The following is a 27920-nucleotide window of genomic DNA, read 5'->3' on the forward strand; positions in this document are numbered from 1 at the left end:
AAGCCACATTTGACAGCCTCAATCTCGTCCATATACAATATAGCATTCTTTGTTGAATTCAACTGGGTGCGAAATGTTTTGTGGTCTGCACTGATTCACGCATCTGCTCGGTGCTATCATGTCTCTGGACTGGAGCGGACTGTGCGCGCTGCGGCGGTTCACGTGACACACCACAAAACCAGACTTCTTTTGTACCAATGGAAAGCATATTTAGTTATTTACACTGTCTGAATTGTTTCCTGTCAAAATACCATTGATTCACCATACAGAAAATACAAATTCTGTGATCAAGTGAGCGATTTCAACTGCAGCTTTAGTGTCTATTTATAGTGTAGGGGACAGGACACTTTGGATTCTGGAGAGCATTTGATTGAACATAAAGTTTGATGAGTAGCTAAAGTACAGGGTCATCAAAATTGTTGATCCATATTGGTGGAAGTTAAAGACTGTACATTTTTAATTTGTATCTTGTAAATGTTTTGAAGCATACTAGCTCATAAATAACCTTAACAGTAACATATTCATACTAAAAGCCCAAAACTTTAAAGACTTTAAAAAGTGCACTGCAATTTCAAATGGAATGTTTTACTTTTAAGGACAGTTCAAATCATTGTTTTGTTATTTAAAGTACACTTATTTTGATGTGTTGACTAACATACTAAACCACATATACTTGGTCATAATTTGAACTGTAGAGTGTTATTTTAGATTGCATTTAATGTACTTTAAATGCACTAAATTGCAACTCTGTCATGTGTAATTAGATGTGCAGTTGACCCTTCGCAAAGACCCACCTCCGTTACTCTTGCTCTCATGACACAGATCATGTTCTCACACAGTGAAAAATACATTGTGGAGCAAAGAGAAAACTGACAACGTGCCGATAGACAGGACAGAGCAGGTTACTTTAGGTATGAAACAAAATCTTAGCAAACTCAAACAATAAATACTTTTTTTGGCTCTTTAATAAGTCGTGACAGGTCACTGTAGTGGCCCAGGTCAAGCAGCATGTGAACCAATCATGTTTTCCTCTTTACTAGTTATAACATGAAATATAATATTATATTATATATTATTATATTATAAATATTATAACATGAATGAACATCAGAAGGTATCTTGTTTCAACCGCGGAAAGACGTCAGTACACACCCGTTTTTAAGGTCAAGTCCACCAATGTTAATCAATTCTCCTGTCTGGTTTGTTTGTCGGAGCAAATGACAGATTTGGCATTGTGATTGGTCAGATCACTTGTCAAACAAATTCCCTGCGAAGGGTCAATTGGATTTTTTTTTTTTTTTAAATACATGACTTACAAGTTTCAGTACAAATGATCTTAAAAGGGATAGGACATGGATTTTTTAATTTTAATGTGTTACTTGAGGTTACTTACAGTGTTAATTAACGTTTTTCGCTCCAAAAAAAAAGCAAATGTGAAAAAATGTTTCTTTTTACCCTCCTTCTGACCCTCTAAATGCCAGTGGGTGGGGCCTATGGTGAGAAGAAGAAGTGTTACTCTGGAGGCAGTGTTTATGCAAACGACTGGGCTTGGGTAACGTCAACTTGCACCTTGGATCAAAACGAGCCATTTCCTGAGGGTTATTATATAAGTGCTTTTTTATTCATGATGAGGACCTTTTAAGTAGAGATCGACCGATATATCGATTTACCGATATTTAAGCATTTTACCATAATCGGTTATCGGTTTTGTAATATCGGGTTCACCGATAAACGCCGCCATCAAATAAGAGTAAGGATGTGATCCAAACGAATACCAGCACCATTTGCCATATCAACAGCCTGCAACCTAATAAGCGTGTCAAGACCAGTGAAAGCACACCTCTGTAAACAGAGCCCTACAGATGCCCAGACATGCACATGCTTACATGCACAGGCAGTTAGACAGGATAAAAACTTGATGAGTAATAATATTTTTTATTAATCAACAATAGAAAGTCTTGTTGACAGGCATTTAAGACCTGAAAATTATAATGATCATAAACTGTCTTGTCTGGATATGCAATAAACTTGTTTGAACTGTGTAGAAAAGCAGAAGTTTAAAGGTATTAAAGCAGAGTTTAATTGTGTGTCTCTTTCTGCAGACCCTTGTTTGACAGTCATCCCGCCATGTATGAATGAAGCCGACCGTTTCAGTTTAGAGGCGCTCCGGCACATTCACAAGCAGCTAGATGACGACAACGATGGAGGAATTGAAGTGAATGAAAGTGTAGAGGTGAGCAAAATTGTGTTTCCTTAATACTTGCATTTACTCATTTAATACAATCATATGTGTTTTGGAGTGCGGGAGCATGTTTCTGTATGTGTGCATGCATTTGTTGAGGGGGTCGGGGGGCTTAAAAACAGGTCACTAAAGCTTAGACCTACCATGGACCTCAAAGGGCAAAGTTGACATTGGTTGTTGCCTGCAAGAAGAGACTATTGACATATGAGCGCTTCTCCCATAGGGCTACCACATTACTTGGTGTGTGTTGGTGTATATGTGATGAAAATGAATGCATATTCATGTAGGATTTGTATATAATTTGTTTTAAAGATGTTAAAAGCTTTTTGCATTGCGTAATAGGCATGTTATAGTGTCGCTTGCATATGCATGGCTTCCTAAACGTGATCTATACATGTAACACATTCTGTGCCAGTTAAATATAATCTTGACTGTGACATGATTTACGTGACTGTGAATGCTAATTGCCATTTTGTTTCACAAAATGTCTTTAGGTTTAATATGTCCTAACAAAACAATAAACAAAACAATTTATTTTAAATAAAATAAATCCACAGCCATGAATAATTATGTTGAATTAAACGATTGTTATGATGACCTAGCATTGAACATTTTGACAAAATTTATTGATCAAAGTTGGGTTAATTATTGATAAAATGAATAGTTAATTCAAGTTTGCTCATGATATATGGAGTAATGTTAATTTAGGCTTTAAATGTTAAAATTGAATTACCATAAGTACCTATAATTTAAAGAAGTCTCTTCTGCTCATCAAGCCTGTATTTATTTGATCCAAAGTACAGCAAAAACAGTAAAATGTTGAAATATTTTTACTATTTAAAATAACTGTTTTCAATTTTAATGTATTTTAAAATCTAATTCATTCCTGTGATCAAAGCTACATTTTCAGCATCATTACTCCAGTCTTTAGTGTCACTTGATCCTCCAGAATTCATTCTAATATGCTGATTTTCTGTTCAAGAAACAAGAAAATTAATTTTAAAATGTATGAGCAAAAGAGACTTTACATTAAGAATCTCACTGTTCAAAAACTTTTGACTGCTAGTATATATATATATATCATCAGTGTTTACAATTATATTTTTTAACTAATGCTAATTAATTATTAGTATATTATTGTTATACTGTATATGTATATTTAATGGATATTAAATGTCTATCGACTAATCTAAATCTACTAAATTAATCTATTTGATCATTGACTTGAACATTAACTGTTTTTGAATAGTTCAGGTGTTGGAAGTTGTGTGTGTGTGTGTGTGTGTGTGTGTGTGTGTGTGTGTGTGTGTGTGTGTGTGTGTGTGTGTGTGTGTGAGAGAGAGGTTTGAATGACGGTTTCACATGTTCTCTTCATTCTCACACACACTTATCTGATGAAGTGGAAGTTTCCTTCTTTTATGCAAACTGATACTACTCAAAAGTGTAAATCCCACAATGCACCAGACATGCATGGATCACTTACTTCCTGATTTCTTTTTTTACAGTTTATCGCAGCTGAAAGTAAACAAGTTCTTAATTGTACAAAAATTACGAAAAGTTGCTATCAGCCTGTTAAAATAATAGTAAAATCCTCATGCAAGTCTTCTGGTTTGTCCATGCTAAACTCGTATAGACGTCACTTGTGGCTCTCACCATTTCCTTCAGGTTCGCAACCTCAAGATTGAAAGTGAAGATACAGTTTATTTTCTCGTTACACTTTCCTGTTTTATGCTACTCAACTCTCTTTAATTTTAAATAAGTCTTTTTAGTATACTTGTACGGTTAGTGAAGATGTGACGTGTTTTAAGGATTGTTTCTGGTCATGGCAGGTGCTCCTGGGCTCAAGAAGTGTTTCGAGAAGAGGCCCAAGAATTTCTCCTTCTTACAGCCACTGAAAGTTGGTGTCCTCTTTCAGGACACAGCAGATTCCTGAGTGTGTGTGTGTGTGTGTGAGAGGGAGAGAGAGTTGCTAAATAAGCCTACAAGACTTTAAAGATGTCTTGTCTCTCATTTGTTAGATATGAATATGTGAGCATAGCAACATTCATAAACAGAAGGGACAAACAAACCGGTGTTTAACAAAATGACATTTTTACAGTGTACAGTGCGTTGCAAAAGTATTCATACCCCTTCATTTTTTTCACTTTTTGTTATGTTGCTGCATTATGTTAAACTGTTTTAAATTATGTTTTCTTCCACATCAATATACACTCCATGCAACATAATGCCAACCCTGCTGAAAAAAACAGCATATGCTGGTTAGGTAGGTTTTGGTGCTGGGATGCTGGTTTTAGCTGGTTTATGCTGGTCCTTTGCTGGTTTATGCTAGTCATGTTGCTGGTCAAGGACCAGCATAAACCAGCAAAGGACCAGCATAAACCTACCAAAACCAGCATATGCTGTTTTTTTCAGCAGGGAAAGCAAAAGAATTGACATAACTTCATTAATTTATTTAAAATAAAAAAACTGAAATAAGTACATCTCATAAGTTTTCATACCCTTAACTCAGTACTTAGCTGAAGCACCTTTACAGCCTCAAGTCTGTTTGGATATGATGCAACAAGATTTGCACATCAACATTTGGCAATTATCTACCATTCTTCTGAAGCTCTGTCAGCTTGGATGAGTTCTGGCAGACATTTTCAGGTTTCTCAAAATGTTTGATTGGGTTCAAGCCCATTCTCTGCCTGGGCCACTCAAGGACATTCACAGAGTTGTCTATAAGCCAATCTTGCTGTGTGCTTAGGTTCATTGTCCTGTTGTAAGGTGAACCTTATGCCCAGTGTGAGGTTCTAAATGCTCTTCTTGACTGGGTTTTCATTAAGGCTATCTCCATATTTTGGTGCATTGAGCTTTTCTTCTACTCTGATGAGTCCTTCATTCCCTGCCACTGCAAAACAGCCCCACAGCATGAGGCTGCTACCAGCACACTTTACTTTTGGGATGGCATTTTGCAGGTAATGAGCAGTGGCTGGATTCCTTTAAACATGATGCTTAGAATTGAGGTTCGTCAGACCAAAGAATCTTGATTCTTAAAGTTTGAGAGTCCTTTAGATGCTTCTTTTGCAAATTCCAAGTGTGTTTTCATGTATCTTCACTGAAGAGAGGATTTAGTATTACCACACCACCATAAAGCCCAGATCCATGGAGTGTTTCAGTGGTGTTTGTCCTTCTGTAAGTTTCTCCTATCTGCATATATGATCATGGAGCTCAACTAGAGTGACCATCAAGTTTTTGGTCATCACTCTAGCCAATGCCTCTCCATCAATTGCTCAGTTTGGCCAGGAGGCCAGCTCTAGGAAGAGTCGTGGTTGTTTCAAACTTCTTCCATTAAGGGTAACGGAGACTACATGCTTCTGTGAACAGTTCAACATAACAAAATGTGAAAAAATGAAGGGGTATGAATACTTTCGCAAGGCACTGTATGCGCAGCACACAGACATGCAGAAGCACAGGGAGATACACAGATATGACCACAGAGAGCTTCACGCTTATCTAGAATATGCTTGTCATTTTCTAATAGCTTTATTGAGCAATAAAACTCTGCTGTAGTTATGTGTTCTTCAGGTCATCTTTTGAAACTGCATTTTGGCTCTGCAAATGTTATTGTGCAAATGTCACAAATGATTAATCACTTTGGTTAAAAGCATCTGCAAAATCAATTAATGTCATGTAAGGTGATATGATATTCAAATGTGATGTTTCTCTTGTGTCTTTTTTTGCATAAAAATATTTGCATTCTATTAAAAGGTATTTTTAAAACCAGTAAACCCTCTGATAGTCGCTTGTCACCTGAAGCCAAAGAAACCATGATATGGCATGAACTAATTCGTAAGAAGTCATTTTCCTGTGGTTTGAGCGGTGATGTTATCCTGTTGTTCTTCTCTAGTTTATCATAGAGGACATGAAGCAGCACCAGACCAATAAACACAGTAATCTTCACCGAGAGGACCAGCACATCACGGTCGAGGAGCTGTGGAAGGGCTGGAAAATATCAGAAGGTAAAGAAAGATGGACAGAAAACATGGGCTGGGTGGCGTATAGCCTACTGCATTGTGTGACAGAAAAAAAGTGTCCACCTGTAGAGATTTATACTGTTTATACTGTGGTAGATGTATTTCGCTGGTGTTAATAGGTGGGGCAGTTTCATATTATTTACAGTACATGTGAGAGCGAAAAACAGGAATAATTTGAAAATGCTGAGCAGGATATGTGCTAAACTAGTCAAGTCAAGACAAGACCAGAAAGGACAAGTAAATTATATTGTATAATATTATTTCAATTTGAAATTGTTTTCTATTTTAATACATATTTTTAAAATGCTTCCATGCTTTAAAGAATAGCAAGAACAGCATATTGGAAGTAGAACTATTTTGTAATATTACAAGCATCTTTATTATAGTTTTTGATCAATTTAATGCATCCTTGCTGAACAAAAGTATTAATTACTTTAAAAAAATACAAAATACACTAACAGTCAAAAGTTTTTGAACAGTAAGATTTTTAAAGAAGACACTTCTGCTCACCAAGCCTGCATTTATTTGATCCAAAGTACAGCAAAAACAGTAAAGTTTTGAAATATTTTTTACTATTTAAAATAACAATTTTCTATTTGAATATATTTTAAAATGTAAGTTCATCATTACTAATCTAATATTCCGATTTGCTTCTCAAAAAACGTCTAGGTTACGAAGGTAACCCTTGTTCCCTGAAGGAGAGAATGGAGACGTTACATATGGGAACTCGCTTGAGAGTCCAATCATCGCTGAGCGTAATTCAAAAGGCCAATGAAAATTGGCGAGTGGCATTTGCATGCCAAGCCACGCCCCATACATAGGGGTATATAAGATGGCGGCATGCAGCCAGTCATTCAGGTTTTTGCTGAGGAGCCGGATTGAGCCGGCGTCAGCGCGACGCTAGGGTCGTGGCAGGGGATGTAACGTCTCCATTCCCTCCTTCAAGGAACGAGGGTTACCTTCGTAACCTAGACGTTCCCCTTCAGTCGTTTCACTACGACGTTACATATGGGAACAGACCCTATGGAACAGGCCACGACCCTGACGCCGCGTTATGCACAACCCCACGTGCTGACAGGCGGTCGTGCCAGCAGATGGAAATTGTAACGTAACCTTCCCAACGCCCTGAGGGCCAATTCAAGGGGGCCCTACAGGGATGCCAGTTGTACTGAAGCAGGGGTTGGGGGGGCGGAGCACATGCTATAAACTCTACATGTGGAAACGAGAATAATACAATATATCCATAAGTTTTTTAGGGATATACGAGGGAAACAGTGGTCTTCTCCGCTGGAATATTGAAAAATATAGCCACAACCTGCGGGGCGAAGGAGACCCAGGCAGGATCGCAGTCATCGACTACTCCGCATCTAGGCCTGACTGCGGGGCATGGAGGACCCAGGGTTCGCCGGAGGGAACATTCTGGGAAAATGGCGCACGGATCCACGTGGGAATGGCGCAGCAAGCCGATACCAGCCGTTCTCCCGCTCACCTGAAGTCTTTATGTTAAGACACGGGAGGATACGGCCTCTACGCGGAGGTTGTAGAACCTAGCAAAGGTATTAGGTGTCGCCCAGCCCGCAGCTCTACAGATGTCTGCTAGTGAGGCGCCATGAGCCATCTCTGTGGATCCTCTCCTCGAGAGGAACACCAGTCAACGAACAGACCTCACCTCAGAGCGTAAGCCTGCCTCATAGAGGGGGCTCGGGACTGAGTGATGGTATTTATCACGGCCTGGGAAAGGCTGGCGAGTTCTGACGCCTCCCGTCCAGGAGCCAGACATGCAGGTTCCATAGGTCGGGGCGCGGGTGCCAAATTATGCCCATTCCCTGAGAAAGAAGGTCTTTCCTCAAGGGGATCTTCCAGGGAGGGGCTGCCGCGAGGGAAATGAGTTCTGGGAACCAGGTCCGGGTGGGCCAATGTGGCGCAACCAACAAGACCTTCTCGTCCTCCCTGATCTTGCACAGGGTCTGTGCAAGGAGGCTCACTGGGGGAAAGGCGTACTTGAGCCCCGGAGGCCAGCTGTGTGCCCTCCCCAGGAACCAATCATCCAGCCTAGAAGGATCGGCCGGAGGCACCTGAGGTACCTCCAAACCGATCCCCCTGGCAGCCCGGAGGAGCATAGCCGAGATGTCAGCCTCACCCTCAGACTCTCCCTCTGATGCTGCGACAGACATCTCTTCCTCCTGTGGAGCACCAAAGGAGACGCTCAGCCTGGCTGGCAGGGAAGCGTACTGCTCTGGCAGCTCAACGGGGCCACGCTGAAGTGCAGAAGGTCGCAGGGCTTTTTTTTTTTTTCTTTATCAGGCTCGAGCGAGATGGCTCCGAAGCAAAAATCTGAATGACTGGCTGCATGCCGCCATCTTATATACCCGTATGTACGGGGCGTGGCTTGGCATGCAAATGCCACTCGCCAATTTTCATTGGCCTTTTGAATAAGGCTCAGAGATGATTGGACTCTCAAGCGAGTTCCCATATGTAACGTCGTAGTGAAATGACTGAAGGGGAACTATGTTGAAAACAACTGAGTAGGTTTTTTTTCAGGTTTCTTTGATGAATAGAAAGTTCAGAAGATCAGCATTTATCTGAAATAGAAATCTTTTGTAACATTATAAATGTCTTTATCATCACATTTAACCAAATTCAAGCATCCTTACTAAATAAAAGTATTAATTTCTATATATTTTTTTCAATATACAGTATGTGCTGACTCCAAGCTTTTGAATGGAATAGAGTATAATGTTACAAAAGCTAAAGATCATGTGACACTGAAAACTGGTGTAATGATGCTAAATTTTTTCCTTTGATCACTGGAATAAACACTAATATGTAGATTAATGGAACACATTCAGCACATTCAGTCTCCAGGAAGTGAATTTGTGTTTGGTCTTGGGGTTTTCTAGTAGTGATGTCATTAGATATCTAAATGGGGTGATGTCACTGAAATGAACAGGCTTACACAGACAACTCTAAACTAAGATTGTGCGTTAACCATTGAGCCTTTGTTATGGAGTGATGTCATTTTACAGCATCAGGCATCAGGAGATGTAATCTGAGAAGACACTGGGGCGCCTTGTTGTGTAGATATTATATAACACACACATATATACACACATGAGTCAGTTATTATTGATTGCCAGTTGATGTTGTTTATACCTAAGAAATCCATCTCATTGTCAAAAGTGGTCACCTCTACAACTCTTTGTACAACACCTGAGAAGAATCACCCTGTTCTCTTGATGTCAACTTTTCCAGGTTGACTGAACATGGTGAACGTGATTTTACCAAGTACAACATGTTCCTACAGCAACATCATTTTTGATCCTGCAACATTATTCCATACCAGCAATCAGAATTTAGGGATAACTTTAAAGAAAATATCAGTTTTGCTTACAACCAGGGTTAGGTGTTTCTTCCATCTTGTTATTCATCTATCATTTTCCTCTGATTTTTAGTATAGGTTAGAGTTATTGTTGGGTTTAGTGGTAGAGATATGTTTGTGTTTTTAGGTAGTATTTGTGTGCCAGGTTCAACCTAAGATGTGGCAGTAAATTTACTGTACAGTGGGGTTCTAAAGTCTAAGTCTAATGCTTCTATTTTGCATTCAAGGCTATTTTTTCATTACAAATTATATTATCACCATAACGATTTGAGTGAGTAGGTTTTTCTAAAGCTTTAAGATCTAGTCAGATGGAAATTGAAACCATTGTGTGAACTGAACTCAGGTTCTCCTGTAGGGTCAGGAAGTACGTTTAAAAAGCCTGACTAAACCATTTTTATGTAAGTTTAGTAATTAAACTTTAGTTTTGGAAAAGGTCATTTCAGCTAATACAAATTAGTAACATCTGTTTATTGTTAATTTGAATGTTGCTCTTTTTATAATTGGTTTGTTATTACAGTTTTGTATTGATTTAAGCTCAATGTTATTTAGTACATTTAGTACATACTCAGTCTTTAGGAGAGTACAGGAGATACATTGAGATTATTGATTTGCACAGTTTATTATACACTATCAGTCAAAAGTTTTTGAACGGTAACATTTTTAAAGAATGTTTTTGTTAAATGTTTTTAAAGAAGTCTCTTCTGCTTACCAAGCCTGCATTTATTTGATTCAAAGTACAGCAAAAAAACAATTTTGAAATATTTTGATTATTTAAAATAACTCATTTCTATTGATGATTTCTATCAGAAATCATTCTAATGTGCTGATTTGCTGCTCAAAAACACTTTTATTATGATTATGTTGAAAACAGTAGAATTCCTTTTTTCAGGTTTCTTTGATGAATATAAAGTTCAGAAGAACAGCATTTATCTGAAATAAAAATCTTCCGACTCCAAGCTTTTAAATGGTCTAGTGTACAATATTTCAGATAAATGCAGATTTTTGGATTTTTCTCTTCATCAATCTTGAAAATCTTGAAACAAATGTACTCAACTTTTTTAAATACTGATACTACCACTAGTAATAAATGTTTCTTGGACAGCAAATCAGCTTAGTAAAATGATTCTAGTGTAGAATGATCATGTGACACTGAAGACTGGAGTAATGATGCTGAAAATGTGGAGTTGATCACAGGAATAAATTATATTTTAAAGTGTATTAAAATAGAAGGCAGTTGTTTAAAATAGTAAAAATATTTTACAGTAGTCCTGCTTTTGCTGGATTTTAAATCAAATAAATGCAGGCTTGGAGGGCAGAAGAGACTTCTTTAAAAACATTAAAAATATTACTGTTCAAAAACTTTTGACTAGTAGTGTATATATATAGTTTTGTGTTCAAAACATGTTCAAGAATTACAAATTCATCATTACAATATGTTAAAATATGCTGTTTTTTTTTATCTGTCTCTTTTTCTCCCTCCCCTTTCTTAGTGCACAATTGGACACTGGAGGATGCAGTCCAGTGGCTGAAAGATTCAGTGGAGCTTCCTCAGTACGAAAAAAACTTCCGAGATTTTAAAGTAGACGGCAACACGCTACCTCGGTAAATACAATCAAACACTTTTGACTATTCATCTTGAACTTTCCCATTGACTTGCATTGCTTTAATACTCCTACTCCTAAACCTATTACATTCTCACACAAACTTTTTTCTTTTATGCATTATTTGTTAAGCAACACTTACGTTAATGTGTGATAGAACCTAATAGGGAAATGAAACTAGAGCTGAAACTAGTAGAAGCTACAAGTATCTTACTTGTCTCTATAAAAGTAAAATTATGTGTCTTTAACACTGTTAATAAATACTTTTTTAAGACCATAAAACAAACAAACAAAAAAAAAAAACATGAAAAAAAACACCAAATGTCAGTTTTTAATAGCAGTGCTTCCCTCTAGTGGTGATGATGTGTCAGTACACAGACAGTAAAGGCCTGCGTGAGCATTGGGGGTAAAGAAAGGTTTAGGGTGTTGAGTTTCCCCTCACAGCCACTTCTCCATGACTCATGAAATGATGTCACAGCAGCAGATCACCTTTCACCTGCAGCTATGCTTAGTATGTGTGTGGCAGCACATGTGATCTTTCAGTCATCTAGTACTCGCTTCTTAAAATTAGTCCTTTGAGCTTGAACTTGCCATTCATGCACACACACAGTCACATAGAATGCCCTTCATACATACCAATTAATATCACGATTACGAGACGATACAGTGATTTTCATAGACATTTCAGAGAGCTTTATTAAAAGACCTAACATTTCAAAGTAAAGTTTGAAATCACAAACTAATATATTTATTGTCAGTAGAAACTGGTTGATTTTGTGTGATGTTGACTTATTCTTACACTTTTTCCTTTCTGTTACAGAATAGCGGCCAATGAACCGACGTTTATGTCAATGCAGCTAAAGATATTAGACCAACGACATAAACAGAAATTAAATCTAAAAGCGTTGGATGCAGTGCTATTTGGACCTCCACTACGTAAGTGTATTCGCATAAGCTGGAATAAGACTTGTTTAATTGTTCTTGTAAGGGGATAGTTCAGCCCCAAATTTATGTTGTTTCAAATGACTTTGCTTCTTTGGAACACAAATAATGTACTATGATGTTGCAATTAATGTTACTTTTTTCAGAGCAATTCAAATTAATGAGACTTGACTACCATTCAAAAGTTTGTGTCAGTAACATTTTAAGATTAATACTCATTCAAATTGATCAAAAGTGGCTTTACATTGTAAAACAGCATTTAAATAAGACACTCATAAGACACTGAAAACTAATGACTGCTAAATGGCCAATTTAATAACTGCTAAAAATTTAGCTTTGTCATCACAGGAATAAATTACATTTTAAAGTATATTAAAATAGAAAACAGGTGTTTTAAATTCACAATACTCTATATTTCACATGATTGCAATTTATTTTATTGTACTTTTGATAACATAAATGTGATCCTGGACCACAAAACCAATCATAAGAGTCAGTTTTTTGAAATCGAGATTCATCATCTGTCTGTTCAAGAACTATTAGAAAATCTGTAATCTGAGGGTGCAAAAAAAAAAGAAAAAGAGAAAATCGCCTTTAAAGTTGTCCAAATTAAGTTCAAAAATTATGTTTTGATATATTTACGGTAGGAAATTTACTAAATATCTTAATGGAACATGATCTTTACTTAATATCCCAATGATTTTTGCCATAAAAAAAAAAAAAAAATCATCATTTTGACCCATACAATGTATTTTTGGCTATTGCTGTGCTACTTAAGCCTGGTTTTGTGGTCCAGGGTCACAAATACAGTCTTCATGAGCATAAAACACATTTAAAAAATGTAAAAGCATTGAGTAACAGACCAAAACAGGCACGTTCCTGAGAGAAACTGTGATGTCCAGTTCATTAATGAATTGTTCTTTTTGAGTCATATCTTTTCAATGAATCAGTTGATTCATTCTCAAAGTGGGTCGAAATGACTCATTGGCTTTGATCTGGTTACAGTATTTAACAGCATTGCTGAAAAGTTACTTTTAAAAGTAATGCATTACAATATTGAGTTACTTCCTAAAAAGTAACTAATTACGTTACTTAGTTACTTTTTACGGAAAGTAATGCGTTACATTACTTTTGCGTTACTTTTCAAATCTGGGCAGGGTTTGCTTGTTTTGTTTTTCATTTAAAAAGTTCTATTTTTGGCAAATGTAAAAGCCCTTTCACACCAAAAGCCTCAGGCTGAAGGAAAAATAAATTCACGTCTGTACAGTAGACCACAGAAGAAGGAAGTTCAACACTCTTTAGCAATAAAAAAGAAAAAGAAAAACAAATGTTACTTTTATTTTGAGTAATTTTTGCTTATTAGTATGGTTGCACATCTCCCAGATGATGAAAGATCTGGAGAGTCTACAGAATGCTGAACAGAGCCTGATAGAACTACAGAGCCGCCGAGAGAGAAAGCAAATAAACTGTGAGAGAGAATAAGAACATGGGATATTCTGTCTTTGAAGCAAAGGCACTTGTTAATAAAATGGGATTAAATACATAACAAATATTTATAATATTTAACATATTTAATTATTGCAGGTTTGCATTACATTCTAAGTTGCATGTCACTGTTTGTATTCCTTTCATAATTAATCAGTTTTTTTTTTTTATGAGTGAGATGATTTAATGCATGTTCACATTTATTCTAGAATTAAAGTAACATCTTACTCCAGATTTCTCTCAACATAGGGACAGGAGAGCTTTTAATAAATAACTAGGGGAAAAAGTAATTTAGAAATTGTATAATTGTATAATATAATAATATAATAACATATAATTGTTCTTGTAAATTAAAAATGAATGTGTTTGCGTTACTTTACTAGTTACTTGGACAAAGTAATCTAAATACGTAACTGAAGTTACTTGTAATGCATTATAACACTGCCCCAACACTGTTTAACAGCTCCCTGACTTTATTATAATGTTTGACAGTTTTTGACAAAAAGCTGTTGTATAGAAGTATTTCTTTCATTGAAATACTTACTTAGTGGGTGTAAATGCTCTGTTTTTCTTTCTTCTTCCTCCAGGTCCACACCATCACTGGCTGAAAGACTTTGTTTTGATGATTTCAATCATCATTGGTGTGGGAGGCTGCTGGTTTGCGTACATACAGAACAAGTCGTCTAAAGTTCACATCTCCCAGATGATGAAAGATCTGGAGAGTCTACAGAATGCTGAACAGAGCCTGATCGAACTACAGAGCCGGTGAGAGAGAAAGCAAATAAACAGTGAGAGAGAATAAGAACATGGGATATTCTGTCTTATTCTATCATGTGTACAACATCAGTTTCATTTCTTGTTATGAGAAGGCTCATTAAGCTCTTCTGTAAGTACCCTCAAGGGAAGAGTTCATCCTAAAAAGAAAATTGTTATCATTTACTCACTCCGCCTGACTTTCTTTGTTGAACACAAAAAGGAGATACTTGCTCCAATATGACCAAAAGTACCATATAAGTTGTCCATGCAACTCTCATGGAAATGTCTTTGTTTTATAGTCATATAGGTTTGGAACAACACGAGGGACAACATGACAGTTTATTATTATTTCAAATTGCAACACACTAGATTCAGATGTGTCTTAAATTTCTGTTTGGTTTCATCAGGCTGGAAAAGGCTCAGGAGGAGAACCGCACAGTGGCGGTGGAGAAGCAGAACCTGGAGCAGAAGATGCGTGACGAGATCACTGGAGCAAAGAGAGAAGCCAGCAGACTGCGAGAGCTGCGAGAGGGCGCTGAATGTGAACTCAGCAGACTCAAGTACGCAGAGGAGGAACTAGTGCAGGTAGGAACCGATATAAATCCTTCATAGAGTAACCATTCCAAAAAAGAAATGCTGTTGTGTCAAGTTTGCTATCAGTATGCTTCTTTTAAACTAAAAATAAGAGAGTATACTTTGTCTACTTGGCTTATGCTGACAAGTATACACAAAAGTATGTTTGGCCTATACTTGTACTTAATGTTTTGATTGAGATATACTTAAGAATAGAATAATTAAGTATTCTATATATACGATGCTTCACGTGTAGCAGTAGTAAACCTTGAGTGCACAACTAGTTTTTTTTATATATTTAGTCAGTTGACCAGTTACATAGTTCTAATCTATTTTTGTTTTACTTTATGAAAGTACATAGAGAAGAATACTCTCAGTAGACTGGTAGTTTAATATTTTTTACACTACAAGTATAATTGTAAGTTTTCTCTAAGCAAACTTAACATTGCACTTGCAGTTGAAGTCAAAAGTTTACATACACCTTGGAGAATTTGCAAAATGTTAATTATTTTACCAAAATAACAGGGATCATACAAAATGCATGTTATTTTTTATTTAGTGCTGACCTGAATAAGATATTTCACATAAAAGATGTTTATATATATATATTCCACAAGAGAAAATAATAGTTGAATTTAAAAATTACCCTGTTCAAAAGTTTTCATGCACTTGATTCTTAATACTGTGTGGTTACCTTTTTTTGTGTGATAATTTTTTTAGTGATAGTTGTTCATGAGTCCCTTGTCCCTTTTTGTCCTGAAATATTAAACTGTTCGCTGTTCTTCAGAAAAATCTTTCAGGTCCCACAAATTCCCACAGATTTTCAGCATTTATTGTGTATTTGAACCCAACAATGACTGTATAATTTTGAGATCCATCTTTTCACACTGAGGACAACTGAGGGACTCATATGCAACTACTACAGAAGGCTCAAACGCTCACCGATGCTCTAGAAGGAAACACAATGCATTAATCTGGGGGGGTAAAAACTTTTGGAATTTGAAGATCAGTTTAAGTTCAACTTATTTTGTATTCTGGAAAACACGTAAGTACTGTCTGTAGCATCTGAAGGGCAGTACTAAATGAAAAAAATATGATATTTGTGACCTTGGACCACAAAACCAGTCTTAAGTCGCTGGGGTATATTTGTAGCAATAGCCATAAAAATACATTGTATGGGTCAAAATTATTGATTTTTCTTTTATGCCAAAAATCATTAGGAAATTAAGTAAAGATCATGTTCCATGAATATTTTTTGTAAAATTCCTATTATAAATATATCAAAATGTAATTTTTGATTAGCAATATGCATTGTTAAGAACTTAATTTGGACAACTTTAAAGGTGATTTTCTCAGAATTTAGATTTTTTTTTGCACCCTCAGATTCCAGATTTTCAAATAGTTGTATCTCGGTCAAATATTGTCCTATCCTAACAAACCATACATCAGTAGAAAGCTTATCTATTGAGCTTTCATATGATGTATACATCTCAGTTTTGTAAAATTTAACCTTATGACTGGTTTTGTGGTCCAGAGTCACATTTAGGCAAAATAAGAAAACATTTACACTTATTCATTTTGTTCAAAAGTTTACACCCCTGACTCTTAATGCATTGTTTTTCTTTCTGGAGCATCAGTGAGCGTTTGAACCTTCTGTAATAGTTGCATATGAGTCCCTCAGTTTTCCTCAATGTGAAAAGATGGATCTCAAAATCATACAGTCATTGTTGGAAAGAGTTCAAATACACAAAAATGCTAAAAAACCAAAGAATTTGTGGGACTTGGCGGATTTTTCTGAAGAACAATGGGCAGTTTAACTATTCAGGACAAACAAGGGACTCGTGAACAACTATCACTAAACAAAAAACAAAAAACAAAAAAAAAACAGCTGTGGATCATTCATGTAACAACACAGTGTTAAGAACTTTTGATCAGGGTCATTTTTAACAATTCAACTGTGTATGTAAACTTTTGTATAGTTTGCCATTTTACATATTATTGTGGCACTTTAAAGACATGTTCACACAAGAACAATATCTATAGAGATAACTATAATTACAAATATCATTGCATATAATAAATATCATTGCATTTCTATTGCCTTTCCTCACAACAGCCCTTTTCTGTAAATACACCACTAGATGGGTGTATCTTTCCTCAAGCTGCGATTCCAAGTTTCAAAGAGTATATGTGTTTGTTGGGTATTTCCAGGTGCGAATGGCACTGAAGAGAGCAGAGAAGGAGATGCACTCAGATTGGTCGGTGCCAGAAGCCCTGCAGATGTGGCTTCAGCTCACACATGAGGTGGAAGTGCAATACTACAACATTAAAAAACAGCATGCTGAGATGCAGCTTACGGTCGCAAAGGACGAGGTGAGTGATTTATTGTTCACGCATCCTGCCATGGTATCAAATGCTTGTTTTACCAACAGATTTACCAAAGTTTCGGCCCAAATAGTTATTACTTCTTTGAGTGTATAAAATATTTACTTAACAAACTATTATACATTAAAAGTTTTAATCTACCTAAGCAAACATCTCGTTCTCTTTCTCTGTCAGCGACTAACAAAAACAAAGCCGAAACTTTCCCCTGCTAATTTAGATTTCTAATGATGTGGTTAAATTACTTTTTAACTACATGGTTTGTTTAGATGTTTGTTATTTGCATCTAGAATGAGTCATCAGCAGTTAAGCTAAAGCAATTAGCAGTCAGATGAGCTTGCGTTCAGTACAACAAATGTGCAGATCACATATGAGCCGACTGGTGCATTTCCATGCAGCATCACTGTGTTCATGTTGTGTAAATTTCAGGCTGAAAAGATCAAGAAGAAGAGGAACTCTGTGTTTGGTACTCTCCATGTTGCACACAGCTCATCGCTGGATGAAGTAGACCACAAAATACTTGAGGCTAAGTAAGCACACATACACATGCACTTGCTAATGGTTAACCACACAACATGAAAGCTTATTAGTGTTTTTTCTTTTTAGAAAATCACTATCAGAGGTCACAGCCTGTTTGCGTGAACGTCTTCACCGCTGGCAGCAAATAGAGAAGTTATGTGGCTTTCCAGTTGTTAATAACTCTGGGCTGCCCAGCCTCACCGCCTCTCTGTACGCCGACCACAGCTGGGTGGTCATGCCGCGGATGTCAGTGCCACCCTACCCAATCGCTGGTGGAGTGGATGATCTCGATGAAGACACACCACCAATCATTCCACAGTTCACCTGTACGTTCCTCTCTATAAGACCAAGATTGTGAGAAATGTTTTAAAAATATGACTTTAAATTACATAATTATTTTAACTAATGTACAGTTGAGGTCAAAAGTTTACATACACTTGTGTTCAAATGTTAATTATTTTTACCAAAATAAGAGGGATCATACAAAATGCAAATCATTTTTTATTTAGTAATGACCTGAATAAGACCTGAATAAGATATTTCACACAAAAGATGTTAACATAGTCCACAAAAGAAAACAATAGTTAAATTTATAAAAACTACCCCATTCAAAAGTTTAAATACACTTGATTCTTAATACTGTGTTGTTACTTGAATGATTCACAGCTGTTTTTTGTTTAGGAATAGTTGTTAATGAGTGCCTTGTTTGTCCTGAACAGTTAAACTGCCCGCTGTTCTTCAGAAAAATCCTTTAGGTCCCACAAATTCTTTGGTTTTTCAGCATGACAATGTGTCTTTTTATTTTGCCTATATATATTTTTTTTCATTTAGTACTGCCCTTCAGAAGCTACAGAAGATACTTAAATCTTTCCCATAAGACAAAATATGTTACATTTACCCTGATCCTTCCTTCTGAAACATCAGTGAGCGTTTGAACCTTCAGTAATACTTGCATGAGTCCCTCAGTTGTGTGAAAAGATGGATCTCAAAATCATACAGTTATTGTTGGAAAGAGTTCAAATAAACAAAAAGAGTTTGTGGGACCTGAAGGATTTTTCTGAAGAACAGTGGGCGGTTTAACTGTTCAGGACAAACAAGGGACTCATGAACAACTATTGAACAGGGTCATTTTTAAATTCAACCGTTATTTTCGTTTGTGGACTATATGTAAAGGTCTTTTATGTGAAATATTTTGTATGATGCCTTCTATTTTGGTAAAATAATTAACATCTCGCCGATTCTGCAAGGTGTATGTAAACTCTTGACTTTTAGACTATTTAAATTCATTGAACAATGTAGGGATGCACAAGACAACTGGTAGGGAATAAAGATTTTTAGTAAATGTCAATATATACATATAAGGTAATCATGGTGGGGTGGTCATACTAGGTAACCATGACAACTGGTCCCTCAACTAAAGTCTTACGTACTTTGTTATGATAAGTATACCATGCAAGGGCATAAAGATCTGTCTTTTCTTCACAGCTCCTTTGATTCGACCTCCTCTGACTCGCAACAGCAGTGTGTGTCGTTCTCGCAGAAGTCTTCTGTCTCAACCCTCACTTTCTCCTGATCCTGACCTGTTGTCCATGGCCTCAGCCTCACTGGCCTACAGACCCGAGGGAGACGATGATCACATCTTCTTTACTGTAGAAAGGAAAGGGTATGTCATCCACAGCTTTTCTTTGTATATATTTATTTATTTAAAATTCTGCACATGGTATGTTGTTAAAGGATTACTCCACTTCCAAAACAACTTCCTTTCTTTCTTCAGTCACAAAGTTTTTTGAGGAAAACCTTCAATTGTTTTCCATATAGTGGACTTCAATGATGCTTAATGGATTGAAGGTTAAAAATGCAGTTTCAGTGCAGCTTCAAAGGGCTCTACACAATCCCAGCCAAGGAATAAGAATCTTATCTAGTGAAACAATTGGTTATTTTCCAAAAAAAAAAAAGACAATTTATATAATTTTTAACCTCAAATGCTCGTCTTGTCTAGCTCTGCGATGTGCATGCATACTATGTGCACTCCGGTTCAAGACAGTTAGGGTATGTCGAAAAACTCCCATCTTATTTTCTCCTCCAACTCGCCCTACATCACTGCAGAAGTACCGTCCCAGTGTTTACAAAGTGAACGTGCAAAGTAGATCAAATGCCCTTTACAACAACAAAAAAAAAGGTAAAACAGCATATAGGATCATTTTTAGATTGGAGGAGAAAGTAAGATGGGAGTTTTTCGACATTCCCTAACTTAATTTGTGGTTAAAAGGTGTATAAATATTAATGCAATAAAATGACCGATCTTTTCGCTAGATAAGACCCTTATTCCTCAGCAGGGATCGTTTAAAGTTGTTTAAGGCTGAATTGAAACTGCATTTTTAACCTTCAAACCAATGAGCACCATTGAAGTCCACTATATGGAGAAAAAATCCTGGAATGTTTTCCTTAAAAAACAAAACGAAACAAAAAATTTGCGACTGAAGAAAGAAAGACATGAATATCTTGGATGACATGGGGGTGAGTAAATTATCAAAAAATGTTAGAGGTCATTGCAGTCTGTAATTTTTGTATGCATTTTTTTCGTATTTGTCATACTTTCCTAGTATATGTAGTATTTAGTATCCCTAAATGCTTGCTACAGATTTTAATGTGCGAAAAATTCAAAATGTGCAAAATTTCGGAGTGTGCAATGAATTTTATTCTGGAAGTGGAGTAATCTTTTAATTAACTGTTTATCTTTATAAAATCACATTTATATCTAAATAATTTCTATGAATGTACAGTTTCGGTCAAAAGTTAAATGCTATTGCAATGTAAAATAACTATTTTCTACTTGAATATGTTTTAAAGTTGTATTTATTTATATGATGGCAAGCCATTACTCCAGTCTTCACTGTCACATGATTCTTTAGAAATCACTTTTATGCTGATTTGGTGCTGAGTTATTAATAATGTCTCTTACTGTTATTGATGCTGAAAAAAAAGTTATGCTACTTTAATTTTTTTGTAGAAACTTTGATACATTTATTTTCAGGATTCCTATATGAATAGAAAGTGGACAGCATTTCTATGAAATAGTTAAAACTATTAATAAAACATTATAAATGTTCTTACTGTCACTTGATCAATTGGATGCTGATTCGGTCTTGATGAATAAAACCATTAGAAGAAAAAAGTCTTAAACCAAACTTTTGAATGATAGTGCATCACTTTTTCTACAAAATACTGAGCAGTGAAAACTTTCTTAAACACCACATCAACATATTAAAATGATTTGATTAAAATGATGACTGACAAATGCCTGCTGAAAATTCAGCTGTGCCATCACAGGAATAAATTACATTTTAAAATATATAAAGATAGCAAACAGTTTTTTTTATTTGTAATAATATTTCAAAATCTTGTTTTATCTTTCTGTCACACAGGGATCCTCAGGACACATGTTCAGATTCAGATTCTCTCGGTTCCTCTTTGGGCAGGAAGCAGTTCTCCGGTCCCTCTGTTCAAAGTACATGTGCTACTGGCACGGATACCCCACCCTGCAAAATCTCTCGTGAGGAACTTCTTCTCTTGGCGCAAGAGGCCCAGGCTGTTGCCATGGAATCCTTTCCTTCTTCCACATCCTCGCCTTCATCTCCTCTTGACTCCTCCTCAGTTCACAAGGGCTCTCCTGACCTTACCCGCTCTTCCGTCCTCCCAGAGTCTCAAAGTTTAACCTTTCACCCTGGCACCAAAGCTGTGGCCTATAATGGCATTCTGGAAAAGTCATACAGCATGGGCCAGCTACCCGCTGGTGGGACGATTCCAGAGGGACATTACCCCTCGATTAGCTCACTCGACATAGAAAGCAAAGCTATCAAGGAGCCCAAGCAACTCCAAACCACCTCCTCCCAGGACTCTTGCGATAACGGAGAGAAAAAACGCTCCAAGATCAAGAGCTTGTTCAAGAAAAGCAAAAAGCTGTGAGGAACAGTAGAGAAGAGGGTGAAATGGAGAGAAAAAGAAGCCTTAAAACAAAATAAAATGAGGGTGATGCTGTCAACCAGAAGCCAAAACATTTTTCAGTTTCGTTGTCCTTTTTTTTTTCATTTAAATGGAATGTAGCTTCATCTGGGTACAGTCCTGGGTTGGAAGCCTTTTTATGCAGATTTTACAGCCTCACATGTATGCCTTTAAAGGCCAGAAAATGTCATGTTAGCATTTTGCATAACATGGCCTCTTCACTGTCTTCTGTTAGGTCTCCATTTACTATAATGTGCACCCTAATGATGTCATCAGGAAAGGATCAGGAAATAGAACAGTGCAACATTATCTAAATCTCAAAATTAAAAAAATAGACTTCCTGGAAATATGTCTTAAAGGGAGGGTTCATTTAGAAGTGAAAATTCTGTCATTATTTACTTTCCCTTATGCCTTTCTTAACCTGTATGTTGTAGTTTTTTATGTGAGACACAAAATATGTTTTTGAAGAACTGTTACACAGTTCTTGCCATACAACCAAGGTTCACAGTGACCAAGGGCTGTTAAACTCCGAAAAGACACCCAAAGGAGCATAATAGTAGTTCATACAAACTCATGTGCTATATTCCAAGTGTTCTGTCCATTACTTTGATTTTACAGTTGGCCATCAGAAGTAAAACTGCTTCTGATGAATCTGTTTGACTGTTGCACGCGTCTCACTTTTTTCTGTTTTACATTGGCCATGTAAACATCACAGCTAAATTTGGTTATCTGTTCACCTTTTAGTGCTTAATCTTGTTCTTTACACACTGTACAGTAAATTTACGAAAATGACAAGTGCATTCTACAACTGAATTGACTATCGAAAAATTCTGTGACAGCCACAGTGTCAGCAATTCTATGCAGTGTGTACTAAACTGAACAACTAGTTGATGACATATTTAAACTTGTATCAGAATTGTGTTGCCAAATCTTTCTAGAAAAAAAGAACAAGCCCATAATAAACTTAATTCCAAACTTTTGGAAATAAGCCACATACGAAAATATAGCGACTTGCACCTTCCTCTTTTATTAACTTCATAAACTAGATTGCTTTATTGGCTGAGCCCCAACAATAAGGCCAAAAAGACTTGATATGCTTATAATACATAGACCTGGCAACCCTGCAAGAGCGCCCTCTGAAACTCAAACAAGTTGCAAACATGAATAAAACCTAAAATGCAATGGCTCTGTTGACAGTGGTTTAGCTCCTTGGTTGCTGTAATATTACTTAGGTGAAAAATTTTGGATACCAAATGCACAATACAGCAAAACATTATTGTTATTGTTGTCAGTTATTGCAGTTTCGAGATTGAAATCTGTTCAGTACTCAAACGAAACTGTAATTTTACTTTACAGTGTGTATGTGGCCAATTTCAAAATCAAAACATAAAGCATAGGACCCTATTTTAATGATCTGATTTAATGAGTGCATGCAGCAGGTGCACTTAGTGCATGTCCGAATCCACTTTTGCTAGTTTAATGACGAAAAAACGGTTGTTGTCCAAAGGGGTTGTACCTATTCTCTTAATGAGTCATTGGTGTGTTTTGGGGAATAAACGAATCAGAGTCTCATCCCTTATTCTGTTTAAAAACCAGCTGCACTTGCACCATGGCGGATTCGTTATTTACATAACGGAATTTGCAAGAGCAAAGACTGAACGCTTCTCCATGTACACAATAACAATCTTTTACATTGGAATCCTTTCATTTTTAATATTTGGCATGTTTGTGTGCTGTGCTGCGTGTCCCTGTGTGTGTAATAAGCAGAGTGTATGTAGAGTGTATACTGCGCTATTGGCTTAAGACCAGGATTTAGTTGGACAGTGGCACAATTGTTGTCATTGCCTCAAAATAGCAACGCGCCGACAATGTGCCTGAACACACCTCGTTTTCAGACCAGCACGCCCATGGGCGAACAGATGGGTGCAAGTGCATTTGCTATTTAAACAACATGGCGCTGGATGTGAAAATGATAACTGCTTGGGACTGAAACTAGCAAAAAACACTTGTGTCATGCATGGCGTCGCATTGCACTGGTTTTATGATAGGGCCCATAATGTTTAGTCATTATATAAAGACTTGCTTTCTTAAAGGGTTTTTTTCTATTCATTTGGTCAGCAAGTCTGCTCTTATTGTGGATTTCTGTAATTATATTAAGTTGTTTTCATCCTGGCTGGCTTGACCGACACTGCATTTTAATATGGCATGCAAATTAGAAAAAAAATAATCTGTTCTTAAAAAGAAAAAAAAAGGGCCTGAAATGCATTTTTAGATCCTCTTTTCTGTTTCTTTTGGTTTGTCCCTATAGAGATGTTTACAATATGTTTAGAAGATTTCACACACGTCTCAAATAGATTATTGTTTTCATGAATGATCCTTTTCGTAATACTCATACCCATCCCCTAAGTCATGATTTGTGTGAGGAACAGGTCGAAATTTAAGTCATCATTCACTGATAATCTTGCCCTCCTCCAAAGTCTATCCTGAGTCACAACTGATCCATGCATATGTCTTTTTTTCTGCATTTTTAATTGCAGTGCCCACATCTAAAAATCCCATCATCAACTGATGGTTAAAAACAGTTGCAAAAACTGCTTAGAATGGGTTTAAATGTTAGTCATGTAATTTTCTTTTTAATCTAGACTGGTCATAACTTTTTTGGTAACACTTTACAATAAGGTTCTTTAGTTAACATTAGTTAACCACATTAGTTAACATGAACTAATAATGAACTGCCCTTATACAGCATTTATTAATCTTTGTTAATGTTTATTTCAACATTTACTAATGCATTATTAAAATCGTGTTAACATTAGTTAATGCAGTGTGAACTAACATGAACAAACAATGAACAACTGTATTTCCCTTAACTAATGTTAATAAAGATTAGTAAATACAGTAACATATGTATTGCTCATGGTTAGTTCATGTTAGTTAATACATTAACTAATGTTTAACTAATGAACCTTATTGTAAAGTATTACCACTTTTTTTAAATCACTTACAAAAAGGTAGAATGGTCTAATTTAAAGTAAGAAGTAAGACTGGTTACCCCTCTGGCTAACTCCTGGTTGGTCAAACTAGTTTCTTAAGACATAGTGTTAAAATAGTGGCTATGTTTTTGCAACTGGCCCCATTTCTTTACACTCTCACAATATTTTTACACTCTCACAATATTATATATATATATATATATATATAAAAAGCTGCCACTATTTTCATTTCAATACAGCTGTAAAAATGGCATGCTGTTTTTGGTTACTACACAGCCGAGATCCAGTGCCGTTTTGACAATGCCGTTGATGCTCTATTTTTAAATATGCATCTGGACTCAGGCTAGACCATAGCTTGGTTGGAAGGGAAAATTGTATGTGAAAAAGTAATTTAAATTTCAGTCTGGTTGCCACACAAAGCTGTCGTATGGCTTCAAAAGACTTATATAATATAATGCACAAGTTATATGGACTGCTTTCATGGTCCTTTTTTTGTGTCCTTTTTGGTCCTTAACATCCTGTGGTCACCATGAACTCTTGTTGTATGGCAAGACCTATATAACATTTCTTTACAAAATGAATGAATACTTTTGAAAATGAATACTTTTGTGATCCATAGAAAAATTGTTAGCATTCAGGTTTGGAATGACCTGAGGGTGAGTAAACGATAACAAAATTTCATTTTCATTCTTTTTTTCCTCATTTGAATTCACAAGAGTTTGAACGGCAGCTGGTTGTTGTTTGAGATATCTCTGCCTTTGACATCATCACAAGCTTAGTTTTTAATATTTAGTTAGTACGGTTGAGGTTTCCCTATAGTGTGAAAATCCTAAAGAAATTCTTTCCCTTCCTCTTAAAGGATTAGTTCACTTTCAGAACAAAAATGTATAGATAATGTACTCACCCCTTTGTCATCCAAGATGTTCATGTGTTTCTTTCTTCAGTCGTTAAGAAATTATGTTTTTGGAGGAAAACATTTCAGGATTCCTCTCCATATAATGGACTTGACACAAACTGCACAAAATGTAGTTTAAACGCAGCTTCAAAGAGCTCTAAACGATCTGAGACGAGGAAGGAGGGTCTAACCTAGCGAAATGATTGGTTATTTTCAAAACAAATTGACAATTTATACTTTTTAACCTCAAATGCTCGTCTTGTCTCGTTTCTGTGATGCGTATGCGTAGTCTGTGTGATGTGCGATACTCGAGATAGTGTATGTCGAAAAACTCCCATCTCGTTTTCTTCCCCAACTTCAAAATCATCCTACATCGCTGCAGAAGTACCGACCCAGTGTTTACAAAGTGAACATACAAAGAAGCTCAAACATCCTTTACAAAAAAAGGTAAAACAGCGATGTAGGACGATTTTGAAGTTGAAGACGAAAACGAGATGGCAGTTTTTTGACATACCCTAACTGTATTGACACAAATCACACAGACTACGAGCATTTGAGGTTAAAAAGTATATAAATTGTCAATTAGTTTCGAAAATAACAGATTGTTTCACTAGATAAGACCCTTCTTCCTCAACTGGGATCATTTAGAGCCCTTTGAAGCTGCGCTTAAACTGCATTTTGGAAGTTCAAACTTGGGGGCACCATAGAAGTCCATTATATGGAATGAAATCCTGTAATGTTTTCCTCAAAAAACATAATTTCTTACGGCTGAAGAAAGAAAGACATGAACATCTTGGATGACAAGGGGGTGAGTACATTATCTGTAAATTTTTGCTCTGGAAGTGAACTCTTTAAGGACCCAGGGTGAAATCTGGGCTTTCAGTTTTGTCATTTCCGTTTACTGCCACAGAGCTCCTGTACTTGACAATTTTTTCTTAAAGAAAAAAAAAAGAAAAAAAGGAAAAAAAGAAAAAAAGAGTAACACTTAACATAAAGCAGCATGTCAGAACGCCTACATCGTGGAGTAATGAAGTAATGGTTCAGAAAATAATATAGATCACTCTTTTCAGTCTTAAAATGTGCTTAATACTTCCGTAAGCACTATATTTCAATTATCATTACACTTTTATTTTTGATTTAAAACACATTTATTCTTGATTTTCAGTACTAGAATGATGCCAGCATATTGTTTTGGTGCATTTGTTAAACCCTCCCCCCCCCACACACACACACACCAAAAAAAAAAAAAAAAAAAAGGCTGTGTAACACTCACAGCGGACCTTTTGAATTGTTTTGAAGACATGTTCAGTTGTGGCATTTATAAGGCGTCTTGACTAACTGCTGTGTGGAAAGCGCTACTGAATTATCCTGCTAAAGGTTGTTGCACTACTGCTTTCCGTACTAGGAAAGAGTCGCTTTTGGCGGCATAAGAGTAAGTTATGTTAGTTAGATGAAGGAGAATATTTGTAAAGATGCGTTACAAAGCAGAAAATTGACATCAGAGCCAGAAAAAACCTAAAAAAAAACAATTTGAACCATTTTTTTGTTGGATTTCGAACGCCTCTTACCACATTTATTCTCTGAAATATTTTTATTTTTTTCATCATAAAAATGTTTATTAGAAGTTATTCAATTGTAGTAATGTGATTTCTTTTGGGTAGTTGAGGAAAGAGTTTTTTTTTTTTTTCTGAGGAGAAATGTATATGATATGCAGATTTTGACCCAAAATCCCTCTTTCTTGGACTGAGTGCCCTGTTTCAAGGGCGTTACCATCACTGTGATCATTATACCTCTCTCCACTCATACAAATCATCCATAATAGGGCACTAAACTGATTCTGTTTTGGCCAAAATGATTGCAACTTTTTTGAATTGCAAGACCTTTGTCCAGTGCCAGAGAGGACAGCGCAACAGTGGTGCCTAGATTTGTTTGTCTCAGAACTCGCTCACTCAGCATTTAATACGCTGATACACATGAAGGATGAAAAAAATGTTTTATGTATATACACGTGTGTTTATGTGTATATATATATATTTATACAGTGACTGACTTGGACACATGAATGTTGAGATGATTGAGCTGAGCTGTTTTTTGTGTGAATATTTGTATACAGTAGAACAAATTAATAAAAAATT

The 27920-nt window shown here is 36.3% G+C and overlaps 1 protein-coding gene across 1 annotated transcript in view; it reads left to right on the plus strand.

The window, feature by feature from the left end:
* stim2b (stromal interaction molecule 2b) overlaps positions 1–26993 on the plus strand; it is a 69485-nt gene extending 42492 nt beyond the window's left edge. The window contains exons 2-13 of the mRNA XM_073835823.1: positions 2103–2233; positions 6132–6243; positions 11128–11239; positions 12059–12174; positions 14253–14430; positions 14829–15006; positions 17206–17367; positions 17806–17906; positions 17983–18221; positions 19381–19558; positions 20232–20243; positions 21321–26993. Of these exons, the coding sequence (XP_073691924.1) occupies positions 2103–2233; positions 6132–6243; positions 11128–11239; positions 12059–12174; positions 14253–14430; positions 14829–15006; positions 17206–17367; positions 17806–17906; positions 17983–18221; positions 19381–19558; positions 20232–20243; positions 21321–21861 (2060 nt within the window). The 3' untranslated portion in view covers positions 21862–26993. The remainder of the gene's footprint in view (positions 1–2102; positions 2234–6131; positions 6244–11127; positions 11240–12058; positions 12175–14252; positions 14431–14828; positions 15007–17205; positions 17368–17805; positions 17907–17982; positions 18222–19380; positions 19559–20231; positions 20244–21320) is intronic.
* Positions 26994–27920: the final 927 nt, after the last annotated feature.

This window comes from Garra rufa, chromosome 3 (assembly GCF_049309525.1).
Source record: "Garra rufa chromosome 3, GarRuf1.0, whole genome shotgun sequence".
NCBI lineage: Eukaryota > Metazoa > Chordata > Actinopteri > Cypriniformes > Cyprinidae > Garra > Garra rufa.